Raw genomic sequence first — 17,645 nt, forward strand, 5'->3', positions numbered from 1 at the left:
TATATATATATATATATATATATATATATATATATATATATATATATATATATATATATATATATATATAAACAAAGTAAAACACGGTTATAGCGAACACGCTTATAATGAATTGACGCATACAGCGAAGTGAATTTCATTCCCCAAGTCTCTATTTCATGTTGTAAACTTGACGGATATAACGAATTACGCTTATAACGAAGTTAAATTGGCCGTCCCTGGGACTTCGTTATAAGCGTGTTTCACTGTGTGTGTGTATATATATATATATATATATATATATATATATATATATATATATATATATATATTACTACCATATTAAAATAATAGACTCAAATTTTTGGGCTTTAATACCGATAAATCAGAAGAGTACTGTTATTTGTTTTATATATTTCAAACATCATTGGTACTTGAAGATTGCCAATTTGTTTTTATTTTCTCTCAATCAAGCTTCGCTAATTAAAAATCAACGAAAATTCCTCAAAATTTTTTACACTCTTGGGCATGTTTCCACAATATCACATTTGCACTGATAAACTTAGAAAGGATAAAACAAATGCGTGTAAATTTTCATTGGAATTTTTTATTCTGTTCATTAAAGAAAATACGGGAGATAACTCTAACACAGTGCATTTACAGTAACTATAAAAAGTCCAGAGAGATTCGAATGTAAACATGGTGTGTAAAAAACGTTGTTGAAAAAAATGTTGAAATCTGCAATTACAAAATTAACCTTTTTGAAGAAAGATATTTACAGCTTCAAAATGGTTTGTTATGAACAATTTGACTGTTAGTTTCAATGCAACTTTATTTTCTCCAAAATCGATTATTTTTGGAGCGAATCTGCAATCTTCTGCTACATTACAGGTACAGTGTATATGCAAGGCATTTTAACTGTGGTAAAGGCCTTTCCAAAGACACGGTTAGATTATTCCAACTTAGCAGGGTGTAGTGAAATTAATAGCATTATTGTAGGCTTCAAGCTTGGTTATGCAAATATCAACAATATATGGTGTTTTGATGTATCTATTTCGTAAATGTCCAATATCATATGCAATGTTAACCAGTGTATGCACGGGTCAAAGTTTTATATATATAATTATATATATGAATGAAACAATATATTATTATATGATACAATATCATATCACATAAAACATCACAATATTGTAACATTTGATATGATTTTGTATAAATTAATGTAGTATAATATTGTATGATACTGTATCATATTTGATACTTAATATGATATTGTATCTTATGATACAATACAATTTGATACAACATTGTATCATATCATATGATACAATATCAAATAATATAGAAAATATTATATAATACAGTATCATATTATACATATTGAATTATAAGATACAATATAATTACAATATCATATAATTCAATTTCATGTGATATGAAATATATTATATAAACCAAATTCATATTTTATTTTCAATATCATATAATACACTATTATGTAATTATACAATATCATATAATAAATACAATTTCATGTAATATAATATATAATAGAAACCTATATCATACTATAAAATTTTGTATGATACAATATTATGTTATATACAATATGTATCATACAATACAATATTATATATAGCAATATCATGTGAAAAAAATAATTAATTAATAATACAAAAGCATAATACAATATTATACCCTATCATAATATAAAATGCTATACATAACAATATCATGATACAATATCATATCATAAAATAACAAAAAATTTGATACAATATCATATTGTATCATACAACTTGTACAACATAACATTTGATATTATATTGTATCATATATCTATCTTTAACACATGTGACCTGTTCCAAAAAACTAAAGCTTATCTAGCATTCGAAACCTATAGCTCAAGTTCAGCATTCAAGCCTATCTGGTGCATCAGTATCATAAGACACATCATCCATGCAAGTTTGGTGAAGTTAGGACAAGTAATAACTAAGATATTATCATCAGAGGGCACCTGTTTCAAAAACTTTAACCAGCTATTAAAACCATAAGCATTAGTCACAACTGGTGGCACGTGCTTCTACAGGTAGTCTACAGGCGGATTTTAATAAAAAATCTTGCAAGACACGCAAGTGCATCTTACAATTTTGGAAGGACATACGCTTCCCGTAAGCATGCACGGTGGCTGTTGGACATGCACAACAATCACCACGGTTTCCTTGCGAGATCTGAAAACACACTTGCACCTCACTCAAGGAACCTGTAAAATAACCGTATGATTTGACTTGCACAAATGACGTAAGGGGATCTCACTTGTCCCTTGCGTTACACGTACGTTAACTGCAAGTTACCTCTGCTCACCATCAACATATAAATGAAACGTACAGTAGACGTACATCATACTTACATCATGCATACACCATTCTGCTCGTGGTGCGTGCGAATTGCCCATACACAAGATAGATATAAAAAATGTTAATTAAACAAGAATAGAATTCCTGGGTCCCCCGCCGGTCAAGCAGTATACTAGTATACTGTATATTGGAATATTTTCAAACATTCAGGGCTGTTCCAGAATTAAATGTGTGGGGAGGTTGGGAGGAACATTTTTTTACCCCCACCACCCATTTTTTTTTCTATTTTTCCTGTCGCAAATATATCCAAAATACTACAATCTAAAAGAACTTGACCAAAGTATTAGTGGTATAAACATTTGGTATAAATTTAATGAAAATCCGTCAAAATTTGTAGGTATGAGAGCGCTTACCAGGTCAATTTTTGGATAAAACGGAGTCATTATTGTGGTCAAAGTCCCATAACTCCAACAAAAAGTATCGACCAATGCTGATTTTCGAACTCGACCAAAGTATTAGTGGTATAGACATTTGGTATAAATTTAATGAAAATCCACCAAAATTTGTAGGCATGAGAGCGCTTACAAGGTCAATTTTTGGATAAAGCGGAGTCATTATTGTGATCAAAGTCCCATAACTCCAATAAAAAGTATCGACCAATGCTGATTTTCGAACTTGACCAAAGTATTAGTGGTATAAACATTTGGTATAAATTTAATGAAAATGCGTCAAAATTTGTAGGCATGAGAGCGCTTACAAGGTCAATTTTTTGATAAAACGGAGTCATTATTGTGATCAAAGTCCCATAACTCCAACAAAAAGTATCGACCAATGCTGATTTTCGAACTTGACCAAAGTATTAGTGGTATAAACATTTGGTATAAATTTAATGAAAATGCGTCAAAATTTGTAGGCATGAGAGCGCTTACAAAAAAGTGTGACGGACGGACACACGGACGCACAGACGCATGGACACACGGACGCACGGACGGACGCCCGGCATTTCTATGTCCCCGCTCCGCGTTGCGGTGGGGGACAAAAAATCTTTATAGTACGACACAAGTACAGTTCCAACGGTCGTTGCCCGTCTCGAAACAAAATTGTACATGACACCTTCGACTGGCACATCAAGCATCCGTTTGTCTTAAACTGCACTTTCAATCACTTCAACACAATTTTTCATGCTACGATCAGCCACGGGAGCCACGACTGGAAAAACCCATAGCACATGCACATTCACCAAACACGTATGACCAGTTGTGACTGAGGCTTTAACCTCCTCCGGCATCCAAAACCTATGGCTCAGGTTCAGCATCCATGCTTGTCAGGTGCATCAGTATCATAAGACACACCATCCATTCAAGTTTGGTGAAGTTAGGACCAGTAATAGCTAGAACTGTCCTAATGGGACTAATACCTCCACAAGGCTAATTTCAAAAGGGGACAAATAATTGAATTGAATAATTAAGGTTTCGAAGATACAAATAAAAAAATTCTAGAATTGTAAAACAAGAGGCCCATGGGCCACATCGCTCACCTGAGGAACAATAGGTATGATAAAATCAGCTTAATGGAGTCACAATACAAACTATCTGGACAATGTACAATAATACATGAAGATCCGGTATAAATAAAATCCATTTTTATGGTCATATCAAATGTTGAGTATTGCAGTTCTCAAAAAGATCCTTAACAATAGTTTATATATGGGATATAAACTCTATACCTTCTTGTGAGGCCAAAGAATTGTCCTGGGCTTAACAATTATTATCTGGCTGATTAGTTTCTGAGAAGAAGATTTTAAAGATTTACTCTATATATTCCTATGTTAAACTTCGACCCCCCATTGTGGCCCCACCCTACACCCGGGGGTCATGATTTTTTACAACTTTGAATCTACACTACCTGAGGATGCTTTCACACAAGTTTCAGCTTACCTGGTCTTATGGTTCTTGATAAGAAGATTTTTGAAAATTTCTCGAAAATATTCATAAATTCCTTATTATCTCCCTTTACAAAAGGGCGTGGTCCTAAATTTTCACAACTTTGAATCCCTTAGGCTAAAGATGCTTTGTGCCAAGTTTGGTTGAAATTGGCCCAGTGGTTCTTGAGAAGATGTTGAAAATGTGAAAAGTTTACAGACGGACAGACAGACGGATGACATACAAAATGTGATCAGAATAGAAAGCTCAGGTGAGCTAAAAAAGAAAATAGGTAACAAAGAAAAATTAAAATCAAAATTGTCAGAATTTCACTGTATGTATATGTATAACAGTAATACATTTACAAATATATGTATCTGATGATTTTTTTTTATTTTATTGTTTTAGACAAACCAACACAATGAGAATAATTCCACCCTTTGCAGTAAATGGAAATACCAGTAGCCAAGCAATGCTCTTCTGTTGATAAAACTTTGAACACCTTTCTAATAAGAGTCTTGACAGATGTTTCTCCTATGGTACATTGGAACTCCATATCAGAAAATTGATCCCATAGGACTATGATTTTCTTTGATGAGCTTGTCAAATTTAATAAACTCCCAAAACATTACCCTAAATAATTACCATACTATGTAAAAATATGTAAAAAAAAAAAAAAGTTTTAATTGACAAAAAATTTTAAAATTGCCAAAAACACTACAATCTTATCAGTAATTTTGAATTTCATTTAAATCAATGCCCCATATGGTCACTTCATCAATTTACTTGACTAATAAATTTTAAAAACTTCTAAAAATAGTTAACTTCTTTATTAACAAGAGATGTTTGTGAAAACCATATGCCCCCCTCCCTTGGAAACATCCACAAAGAAAATGAACGTAAACTGCAAATAACTAGAATTTTTCTAAGTCCAAGGGGCATAACTCTGCCACAAATTGCTCTATCATACCCAAAATCAAATTTGACCTCGATATTATTTAGATAAACCTGCATATCAAATTTCATATTAATATGTGCACCCTCTGCAAAAAAAAAGAGCCAAACTGCAAATAACTCGTATTTTTCTAAGTCCAAGGGCAATTACTCTGTCGAAAATTGCTCGATCGAACCCAATATCAAACTTGACCTAGATATTATCAAGATAAACCTGTATACAAAATTTCATTTCAATATGTTCATCCTCTGCAAAAGAAATGAGCGGAAACTGCAAATAACTCGAATTTTTCTAAGTCCAAGGGCAATAACTCTGTCAAAAATTGCTCGATCGAACCCAATATTGAACTTGACCTAGATATTATCATGATAAACCTGTATACAAAATTTCATTTCAATATGTTTATCCTTTGCAAAGAAAATGAACGGAAACTGTTGGTGGACCGACCGACCGGTCAGCAGCAAAGTAATATGCCCTCCCTTCTCCGAAGGGGGGCATAAAAATAGTGTTCTACTCCAATCAGACAGTGAAAACAGAGTTTCTATAGTATGAACTAATAGAAGAAGTTTTTTTATACATGATACATACTGCTTCAGGCTGAGGTTTGTATGTGAGGGGTCCTTCCAGCTGCCACTTCTCTCCTGCCATATGCTGACCCTGGGCATCTTCAAAGTCAATATTTGCAATCAATCTGATGGCATAATTGGCTTTAATAACAGGTAAGGGTTTAATGGCATTTGTTAGATCAGGCTCATTTTTCAAAAATCGAGGAGCATCTGGGAGTGTTTCTCCTGGATAAAGTGGGAACGGGGAATCCTGAAAATAACAATATGACCAACAATAACATAAAATAATATTAATATATTCAGAGATTGAATCCTTTTTTTTTAAAGATATAGTCCTGTAACTGCAGTGGTGTGCACACAAATTAAGTAACATGTGTTAGAACATTATGAAAATTTGTTTGCATATATCCTTGAAGTTATTTATGGGAGTTGTATATCTTTTTTTTTAAATGATTTATTGCTTATAATTACATTTTTTAAACTTCCTGCTTTGTCTGCAAATGTGATTATTATGTAAAAACTCCTCCTTTATCCTAAGAGTAAGTTTAAACTCATGGAGGGGCCACCTTAAGGTAGCTCGCGGGTTTACATGCTTGTGATCGAGAAAACCTACCTTGAAAATTTGTCCACGTGATCCATAGGTTTCAGAGTTTTATTTCTAAAATTTATTTGAGATTCGTCTACGCGGTAATCATGTTACCGTGTTTTAAATACCGTGTCATTAATAAAATCAAGCGACGCCATTTCAATGAAATATATAGTAAAATGCACATCTTAGTCGAGAAACGCATTTCAAAATTATGCTCCAAACTTTTAAACGATTCAGACGAAATTAATTATACTCAACACAATAACAGAGGAGATAATTTTGAATCAATTCATAAAAAATAATCAGTATGTGTTCTCGGCCAATTTTTGGCAAAACAACTTTAAAGATTTAAAAGATTTCTCCAAACCTTATATTTTCATTACGACGTTAGCCCGACGTCATTATCTCCTTACGTCTGAGAACCCAAAAATTGAAATGCATTTATTGACAAGACTAGCTGATTAACACATTTTAGAACATGTAAATACTAATTATACATTATTGTGAATGTTATCAAATACCCAAATGCAATTAATGTAAGGCTGCAAAGATACAAAAAATTGCTATTTTTGCTTTTATGAAAAAATTGCCGGGCAACTACTGACATAAAAGTTTGTAATCGTATAAAATAATTAGCTCAAGCCAAAAGAATTTCAAAAATTTGATCGGTAGTTAAAATTACGGAAGTTATAATTGTAAAAAAAAAATAGCGAAGTTAATGCCTACGGTTCAATTGATTTACTTGTCTATTTTAAAACATGCATGATTTTAAATGGAAGAATTCCAACGCACACTCATACTTTATAGAACAAAATATGACAATGTATGTGACATCTTTAAATTTTCAGATAATAATAAATGTTTGTATAAACAGTAATAAACTGCATTAATTTAAGCTTTTTGAAATATTTCCTTTTATACTTCTAAATATCTCATTTGTCATTTTTTTTAAAAAGAAATGTAGCCTATGAGTTTACTATGACGGTCAACTCTTTACGTCGATTCCTACTGTGACGTCAGCAAACCCGCGAGCTACGTTAAGAGCTACAAACTAGCTGCTGGTCTGTAGCTCCCTGTAAGAAAAATTTTCGGATTAACAACCTGGGAGCTACATTGCCACCCATTGAAATAATTGTGTATTAATTGCACACAAAAACATGTGCTAGTTTTTGACTTATTAACCTTTTTTATATGCAAATGCTATATAAACATTTAGACAGTATCATTGTATTCGTCAGGCAATTTACTACTGATATCGTTTATGATAAGGTCTATTCATTTAACAGCCCTTAATCATATCAGGTATTCTTCCAGAACTTCAGAAAAATCGACTCATTGCAAACAGATTTGTCAATGTACAAGGTGGCAAGAAAAATAACATTTCATTAGATGAATACTTAGAAATGCTTAAAGGGACTTGGACACGATTAAAGATAAAAAATTTTATTTTTATTTTTTATGTATAAAACAGTTAACTGGTGCATTTTAAATGATTGACCACAATATTGAATGTTACAGTCAAGTTACAAGCAAGTTACAGAGCTAAGAATTGATTGTTATGTAAACAAAGCTCGAGTCTTATAGTTGTTTACAAAAAATGTAATGTAGAAAATTACAATTTCTTAGACAAAATGACAGGCCAAAAACAATTTAAACTAATTCAATATCTTCATAAATACTATTATCAACAAAAGAAAGATACATTTGATTGAAACTCACACCAATACAACACACATGTAAAAAATGACAATACTGAGCTTTGTTTACAAAACAAAGAATTATGAACTCTGTATCTTGCTTATAATTTGATATTTGACTTTCAAATTTTGACAAAGCATTATAAACCTCTATATTCATTAGTATAAACATTAAAAATGGAAAAATAAAATTTGAAAATTTTATGTCAAATCGTGTCCAAGTCCCTTTAAGATCAATTCTATGTAAGAATCAAAGATTTGTCAGATAACGGCTATAAGGACCAAAACTTTAAGAAAAATAATGGAATCTGAATTTTCCTGGTATATGCACACCTGCACATTGTGTCCTAAATGCCAACAAAGTTTCACTAAATTACATTACTTGAGTGGTTTAAGAGGAGTTGCACTTACAAAAAAAAAGAACTGACCAACTGACTGACAGACTTTGTTGCGTAGGGTATAATAAAAGCCATTACAGGTTGAAGTTACAGTGCACTGCTTGTTTAATGGTGAATTTACAAACTTTACATTGATTTGACTACTTATTAGTCATCAAATCAATGTAAAGGTGTGTAAATAAACTACCACTATCTGTTGAAAGTTGGAGTATTAACCAAATATACATAAAATTGATTTATATTATTATTTACTCACAGAGTTAAATCTGATGGCAGTCTGTCCAATCTTCAACTCGCTGACTTCCCCTGGTATGTACTTGCTGAAAATAAATCATACATGTGTTTTTATCTTTTATTTAAATACTGTAGGAGCAGAAATATTCGTTGAGGATTTAATTTCATTATTTTCCTTGGCCACATAAATCAACAAAATTAAATCCTTGAAGAATTTTTAACTCAAGAATTAATACAAGAGATTACAATTATGAGCAAGAGGCCCATGGGGCCACATCGCTCACCTGAGCAACAATGGCTTTATATGGGTGTACAAAGGATATTGTGCCATATTGGCCCCTCGGTAGAAAAACAAAAAAAGAATCCCATAAAATAAACTGTATCCAAATTTTACACTTATTTTCCTACACTTAATCTTTGACATTGTACCCTTATGAAATACCATTTTTATCAAAAATAAGATCTTATGCAAGAAATAAAACTAAATTTTTGGTAGGGGTTATACACTGTTAACTCTACTTCCCTTTATTTTAGTTCTGCCCCCTCACTTTAAAAACATGATCAAATTATATATGAGAATATGCATGTATTCCCCTGCGAGATGAAATTCATGATTTTAAGAACTTTAATGAACCGTTCATGAAGTTTCATGATGTATTCATGACTGGTTCATAACTGGTTCATAAAGGTGGTTCATGAATTTTATTCATGAATATATTCTTAAAATGTAATTCATGAACAAATTATGAATATACAAGAATACAGGAAATTATAGTTCTAGGTATTGAACATTCATGAATTTTCATGAAGTTCTAATTTACGAAATATATAATTAATTTCAAATACTTTTATAAATTACATAGTTTACTCTAGTATTCAGAACATTATCTTTTTAAACAAGAGGCCCATGGGCCACATCGCTCACCTGAACAGCAGTTCCTTGTAACATTACATTTCGTAGCATATGCTTTTTCTATTTTAAACATTGAACCCCTTTCTGGGGACCCAGTTATGGTCCGAGGTTTATGGTTGGCTTGAACAACATAAACAGTAACATAGGAATGAAAATGTGTAGCACTGCGGTAGGACCGCACGTACGCAACCTGAAAAACTGAACGTAGCAGAGTTCCACTTCAAGAGAAATAACTCTCAGACTGTACAGAACATCAAGAAAGATAACTCTTGGTTCCACTACATTAGAGTTTACACAATTTGAGGATCCTTGCATAATAATCTCACAAACTGTAGCATTATAGTTCTCGAGAAAAACTTTTTAAAAACATTTTCAATATATCTTTCTATGTTAAACTTTGAACCCCTCTTGGGGCCACAGTATTAGTCCAAGGCTAAAGTTTTAATTATTTGGAATCTACATTATTTAAGGATGCTTGCATAGTTATCTCACAAGCTGAAGCATTATAGTTCCCTAGAAAAAGATTTTTCAACATTTTCCCTCTATGTTTCTATGCTAAACTTTGAACACCTCTTGAGGCGCCAGTATTAGATTGAGGTCACAGCTTTTATAATTTCGAATCTACACTATTTGAGGGTGCTTACGTAGTTATCTGACAAATTGATGCATTGTAGTTCTCGAAAAGAAGATTTTTAAACATTTTCCATATATACCGGTACTTCTACATTTAACTTTAAACCCATCTTGGGTCCCTAGTATTAGTCCAGGGGTCACTATTTTAAAACTGTCGAACCTTCATTACCCAAGGTTGTATGCATGATAGTAATCTCACAAATTGAGGCATTGTAGTTCTCGAGAAGAAGATATTTTAACGTTACCTTTATATTTCTATAATAAACTTTGACCCCATCTTGGGGCCCCAGTATTGGTCCGGGGGTCACGATTTTACCAATTAGGAATCTACATGAGCGAAGGCATAGAAATTCCACAAACTAAAACATTGTAGTTCTTGAGAAGAAAATTTTTATACTTTTCCTTTATGTTTTTTAAAATGTTTAAATTTTGAACCCCTCTTGGTGCCCATCAATTGTCCGGGAGTTACAATTTTTTGAATCTACATTATTTAAGGATGTACATGTATGCATAGTAATATCCCAAACAGTTGCACTATAATTCTTGAGAAGAAGATTTTAAAACATTTTCCTATATATGTTAAAATCTAAACCCCTACTGGGGCCCCACTTTTTGTTCAGGGGTCACGATTTTTACAATCTTCATTATATATACAACCGTTTGTGTATGTATTGGCATTTTTGGTGAAGTGGTTTTTGAGAAGAAAATTTTTAAACATTTTTCATATGTAGTTCTATGTTAAACTTTGAACCCCGCCTGGGGCTGCAGTTTTGATTTGAGGGTCATGATTTCTACAATTTAGAATCTTCATTATACATACAAGCTTTTGTGTAAATATTGGCATTTCTGGTGCAGTGGTTCTTGAGAAAAAGATTTTTTAAACATTTTCCTAAGGTATATCTATGTTAAACTTTGAACCCCGCCTGGGGCCCCAGTTTTGGTCCGTGGGTCACGATTGTTATAATTTAGAATCTTCACTATATATACAAGCTTTTGTGTAAATATTGGCATTTCTGGTGCAGTGGTTCTTGAGAAGAAGATTTTTTAAACATTTTCCTATTAAAGGTATATCTATGTTAAATTTGAACCCCGCCTGGGGCCCCAGTTTTGGTCCAAGGGTCACGATTTTTACAATTTAGAATCTTCACTATGTATACAAGCTTATGTGTAAATATTGGCATTTCTGGTGCAGTGGTTCTTGAGAAGAAGATTTTTTAAAAATTTTCCTATGTATTTCTATGTTAAACTTTGAACCCCGCCTGGGGCCCCAGTTTTGGTCCGAGGGTCACGATTTTTACAATTTAGAATCTTCACTATATATACAAGTTTTTGTGTAAATATTGGCATTTCTGGTGCAGTGGTTCTTGAGAAGAAGATTTTTAAAACATTTTCCTATGTATTTCTATGTTAAACTTTGAACCCCGCCTGGGGCCCCAGTTTTGGTCCGTGGGTCACGATTTTTACAATTTAGAATCTTCACTATATATACAAGCTTTTGTGTAAATATTGGCATTTCTGGTGCAGTGGTTCTTGAGAAGAAGATTTTTAAAGACATGCACCCTATACTTACTGTTTCGCAATTATCTCCCTTTTGAAAAGGGCTGTGCCCTTTATTTTTACAATTTATAACCCCCTTTCCATAAGGATGCTTTGTACCAAATTTGGTTAAATTTGGCCCAGTGGTTTTTGAGAAGAAGTTGAAAATGTGAAAAGTTTACAGACGGACGGACAGACAGACAGACGGACGGACGGACGGACGGACGGACGACGGACAACGGGTGATCAGAAAAGCTCACTTGAACCTTCGGTTCAGGTGAGCTAAAAAAATTATACATCTTAAAATATTAATATTAAAACAGTCTTCATGAACATTCATGAATATTCATGCAAACACCTATATAAATGTGGCATCTTTAATTTTGAAAAAGAAAGATGTGATATATTATAGTTATATTTTTTATTCAATTCTAAGAAACATGTAAATTCATTGACAACAACGAAGGTCTCAGACATCATGATCAAATGGTCATTACTAGATCCTAAATTTGACGCTTAATTTCTTCATTGTTCAATTTATATATTTTTTAAAAATGATATAATTTATCAGTGAATAATCAGTCTTTGCAGATGATACATTATGGCTGTTAATGTTGTTAAAAATCTTGTAAACTAAACTGAAAAAGTAAAATAATTTAAAAATTTGCATATTACTTTGGAAAAAAGATTTAGTATACGTTGAATTCCAACTTGTTTGAAGTACATTGTATATCAAGTTTATTAAAGACGTGGTCGGTTGTCAGTCTGTCATAGAAGCATAAATACACACAAGACGAAGTGCGTCTGTTCCTGGGAGAACGACAGAGAAAAAGTTCCGAGCACATTCGGTTGAAATTTGGACCCCGTCGAGTTTAGAACCTTTGCGGTTTCTTTGTAAAAGGCATTACTGTTGCACACATTTGAAAGCGATTCATTCTAAGAAGTTACTTCAATTTGTCAATTAACTTAATGCTAAGCAATAATGAAAATATTTACTTTAAAACATTAATGCGAATTATAGAAATAAAGTATGAAAGAATATTTAATTGAGTTTAAATTATTTTTTAAGTTCCAAAACCTTGAGGGTTCAAAAACGGAGGGGGTTGAAATTTAACAGACACAATTTGTGTAAACCGAACGATATTAAATCGTACGTTTCTTCAATCTCTGAAAATATAATAATGAAAACTTAAGCATTTTATAATTAGTTTCATTTAAAGATAATTTTTTATTATTATTAACATATGTTAAAAACAAATTATTTTACCAAATGAAAGAGTCTCAGAATACACAGTCAGCGAACTGTTTTTATTCTATTACGTCACTTCCGCCCAGTGATTACGAATTTTGAATGAAAGCAGATGGATCTTCAACATGAGCGATGGATTAATTAAGTATGGAACATGCAAGAAGATAATGCAGCAGATGTAGTTCAAAGTAATGGTATTAAAGGTAATACATGTAATAGTATGTATACATGTATATTGAATTAACTTTTATGTAATAAGGAAGTCAAAACGTATTTATAACATATTAATTTTTGTTCATTTTTTCAAACATTTCAAAATGGCGGTTTTTAATATGTAGGGAAATTCTTTTTTGACTAACTTATAAGTTTTAACTACATAATTGATAATAAATTACACATTTGATATACCTAAATCGGTGCAATTACAAGGTAAATTTATATGCTGATGTCATTTGAGTTAATACAAATTTTGTTTTTACTCTAGAATTATGCAGTGAAACCAGAATATTGGACACCCCTAAAGGTAGTGATCATTGAACATAAATTTCCGTAAGTAATAAATAAATGCTATTGCAAGTAATTGAAAATTTCTAATAAGAATGACCAGTATCATTTACAAATTTGAAAACAGTTATAGTTTCATCATAATAAATTTAAGAAGTATTTTATTCAAGTATATAGATACATTGAAATGGATTGAACAGCAGGCATAATGCCTATTTATGTTTTCTCCTGAATTTTTCATCTTGTTTCATCTTGTTTTATTTTTCTGCGATATCACTTTTTCTAGGGTATTTAAGCACCCTCATTCTTAAGCTCTAGTGCAATTTCAGCATTATCATTTGATAAAAATATTTGAAATAAAAATCAAATGAGATGATTGAGTGATTAGTTGATGTTCCAAATGTTTTAAACGATAAGTCATAATTATACTGCTATTTGTCATATTATTTTTGTACAGTACAGAAGAGGTACAACTCTTCTGCCACCGAAGGGGCTATACAGTACAGGCAACGCGGATCCCGTGTGTCCCGCGCCCCGTCACGGTATAAACACATCGAGGTGATCGGCCAGGTGAGACAGGTATACCGCGTTCCCATCACGGTAAGCTCATCATCTACCTGTCCCCGCCACGGTAAAATTTTCGATGGAAAAGTATCGTATACAAGCGGGAGTTATCTCCCCGAATGACAAATAAATTGCATGTTTCTTTATATTTAATGACGGTATTTAACCAGATTTTGACAGATATTATAATCGAAATACTTGGAGTCTTTTTTACTATTTTTTTTATTTCATAGCTATTAAATAAATTATAAAAGTATTTAATTTAATACTTGTGCAACAAATGCAAATAAAATATTTTCGAATCCATTATCATATTTTAAAAAGGTCGTTAAATGAAAAATTATCATGAAATGATTTTAATTGCCAATAAAATTATAAATGTGTACGCAGTGTGATTGTGTTTTCTTAACTATTGATTGGTCCGCCTACATTTGTATTGTTTGTTGTTGAAGTCCATGCGTGTCAACTAATGATGAGCAAGTGTTTAAAAATTAGGGCTTCCTATAAAATTACCAACCCGGTATTATTAGCACGTTCCGTTCATTTCTTACAAGGTCTTCTACGTGTAAAGAACATTTTTTGTGAATTCACGTTTTCGTGAATTTGTGTTGCGTTACTTTAGGTACATGTATGACTCGTCGTTTGTCATTGCGCGAGGATTCCCACTTTCTAGTGCGTTACGTTTGCGACGACAATCTTTAAGTGCGAAGCCGTGTGTTCTTCAAGACTCAGTCTGACTGGAATATTCAGTGTGGAAATGAGTATGACGTTCAGTGGGGCCGACATAAGGAAGTCGAGCGAGCTGTGGTCTTGCATGCTGGATGTGAGCAGGACATGAGGACCAAGCTGCGAGAGATGGAAGATACCGAGTGTCTATCAGCCTCTCCTTTCTCATCAACTTCTTTGCCACCTTCGAATACGCCCCATTGTAATGCGAAAAATCAAATTAGCGTGTATCTCTCTGAACTAAATTATAACAAATAGAGAGTAAGGAGCCTTAGAGATACCCAGAGTTGCATAAAATTATGTAATCGAAAGATATTGTGGGTATCCCATGTCATGGTATCGTGATATTGTGCTACCCGCCGTGACGGAGGTTAGCGTTCGCTCGTGACCGAGCCCTCCCCCCTCTCTCTCTTAACAGAATAACTAGATAATTTTTTTGAGAAGGAAATGTTGTTAAACCGTTCTTATGTTCTTACACGTTTCAAAGAAATTAAGAACATGTTTTGAAAGTTGTGCTGTTGATATTTCATGGCGATAAAAAAAACATTTAAACATTTCAGCAAATGTAATGATATCATTTTATGTGTGCATGTACATGTTATCTTATTGAAAGCTACTACAAATATGTAAACCCGTTTCCTGTTATCGTAACCTTACCCTCCCCCTCCCACCCCAACCGCTTTATGACTGTCGAAGTTAACTTTATTTGACTTAGTCCTAATTGTTTTACACAAAGGTGTGAAACCGTCGCACTGACAGGAAATCACTCTACGCTTGAACGCACAGAATACACAGGAATGAGGCAGGTAGATAATCTGTGTAACGATTGACCAAGAAGAATTCTACATGCATATCAAACAATTTTACTAATAGTTATATCAAATAATTGATTCATTTTACTGCGTTCCTTAACCGCTAAACGTGTTGAAGATGTTCCTTCCCGCAAAAAACCTCCATTATAAACTAAACGAGAGATAGGGAAAAAACACAACGAATTAAACTTTCCAAACACAGTACATCATGCATCACGAACATTGTAAAAAAACTTAACTGTTAAAAATACTTCTTATTTTCTTTATTCAAAATAAAACTAATAGAACGAAACTTTATCATGGAGGAAACACGTGGTAGAGCTAGCGGGCTGATTTGATTGACAGGTGCAGCACGTGGACTCAAATCTGAAATTGCATGATGGATTCAATTACAGTGTACCATATTCTTTTATAAATACTAATTTTATGAATATTTAGTATTGGATATTAGTATATTTCACATAAGTGTGCGTAAAATTACGCCTAAACGTCTATCTCTCTCTCTCTCTCTCTCTCTCTCTCTCTCTCTCTCTCTGTCTCCTGTAAGGTGTTGTGCGATTAGACGAATCCGTACGCGATATAGACTTTTTCTTTTGTCGTGAATAGGTGTGAAACCCCTCAAGGGCATGTCGTTTTCTACCCTGAGTTTGTTAATCACTACATTTATACACAGAAAATGATCGTGACTTTAACTTTATACATATACACAGGAAACGCATACTGATAACACATTATGATTCCATGTGCTTTAACGCAGCACCAACTTTATATATGAATGATAATTTTATTATTGAATGGAAAAAAGATTTGTTAGTTGATTCCCGACATTTGTTCATTTCTCAATTTAAAAGATACACATGTATTGACAGTTTACGGCGCTATGCGTATCAACTTATAAAATGAGAAGATGAAATTGCTCTGCATTGATACGAGTTCATCTAATGAAAATATTTAATTTTAAGATTGTTATAAAAACAGGATTATCAACTAATAGAAATAATAACTGAAATAAGCACGTCAAATACAAAGATATGTGTTCTTATTTACACATCACAAAATTTAACAGCGTAATAATCATTTTATGTTGTAATTCGAATGTAGTTTCCGATTTCATGAAATTGTATTTCATAAATATAATTTATTAATTTTATAATAATATGGACCACAATTTATTTACAATGCAGCTGTTATGCTTAGATCTGAAGTCGCATATTTGCCGTGGATTTACGCGACCCGCATTGCCTGTAATGTACAGTACAGGTAAAGTACATGTAACAACAACAAGCAGCAGCAGGAATAACGGTAAATCACACCGTCGCGGTGTTATCACGGTCGCAATCCATACCGCGATCAAAAACCGCGATGGTGTATTGCGGGAACGATAAAAATACCGTGACGGTAACGCGGGCCAATACGGGATCCGCGTTGCCTGTACTGTATGTGAAGCCTGAAGAATTGCCACCAAGAAGTATTGTCACCAAGACACTTTGGGTTTGTAGAAAATAATCATTTAAAGGATGGAGCATTTTACCTACCATGCAGTAAATGTACATTGCAATATATGGAATACAAGTGAAATCAACATGAGCAAAGGCAAGGAAGATGCAACAAAGGAAGATTTCATAAAGAACATACTGATAGTTATCAACTAGTAATAATATTCTAATGTCGCTTATATTTCAAATCATTGCATATTGGTATGTCAATTCTAATATTGTAACATTCCTTTAAAGCTAATGAGTTAGCATTGATATCATTACTTGTTTTTTAAAACAACTTATTAAACTTGCTGATTATTTAAAGTGATAGTCAGTACATAAGAATTATGTGATACTTAAGATATTGTCTCATTATTCTTCAATTTATTATAATAAAGTATTTTATATTTGATTTCTTAGGAGATTTTACCTTTTTATATACAAAATGTAGAAGGTAAGAATTTTCAGCTTATTCATGAACAGTTCATGAAGATCTGATGAACTTATTATTGGACATTCATCAAATGATG

General features: G+C 32.7%; 1 protein-coding gene across 1 annotated transcript in view; it reads right to left on the reverse strand.

The window, feature by feature from the left end:
• LOC105317102 (major vault protein) overlaps positions 1-17,645 on the reverse strand; it is a 185,900-nt gene that overhangs the window by 134,563 nt on the left and 33,692 nt on the right. The window contains exons 3-4 of the mRNA XM_066071463.1: positions 8,723-8,786; positions 5,805-6,032 (exon numbers count right to left, since the gene is read on the reverse strand). Of these exons, the coding sequence (XP_065927535.1) occupies positions 5,805-6,032; positions 8,723-8,786 (292 nt within the window). The remainder of the gene's footprint in view (positions 1-5,804; positions 6,033-8,722; positions 8,787-17,645) is intronic.

The sequence above is a fragment of the Magallana gigas genome, chromosome 9 (assembly GCF_963853765.1).
Source record: "Magallana gigas chromosome 9, xbMagGiga1.1, whole genome shotgun sequence".
NCBI classification, from domain to species: Eukaryota; Metazoa; Mollusca; class Bivalvia; order Ostreida; family Ostreidae; genus Magallana; species Magallana gigas.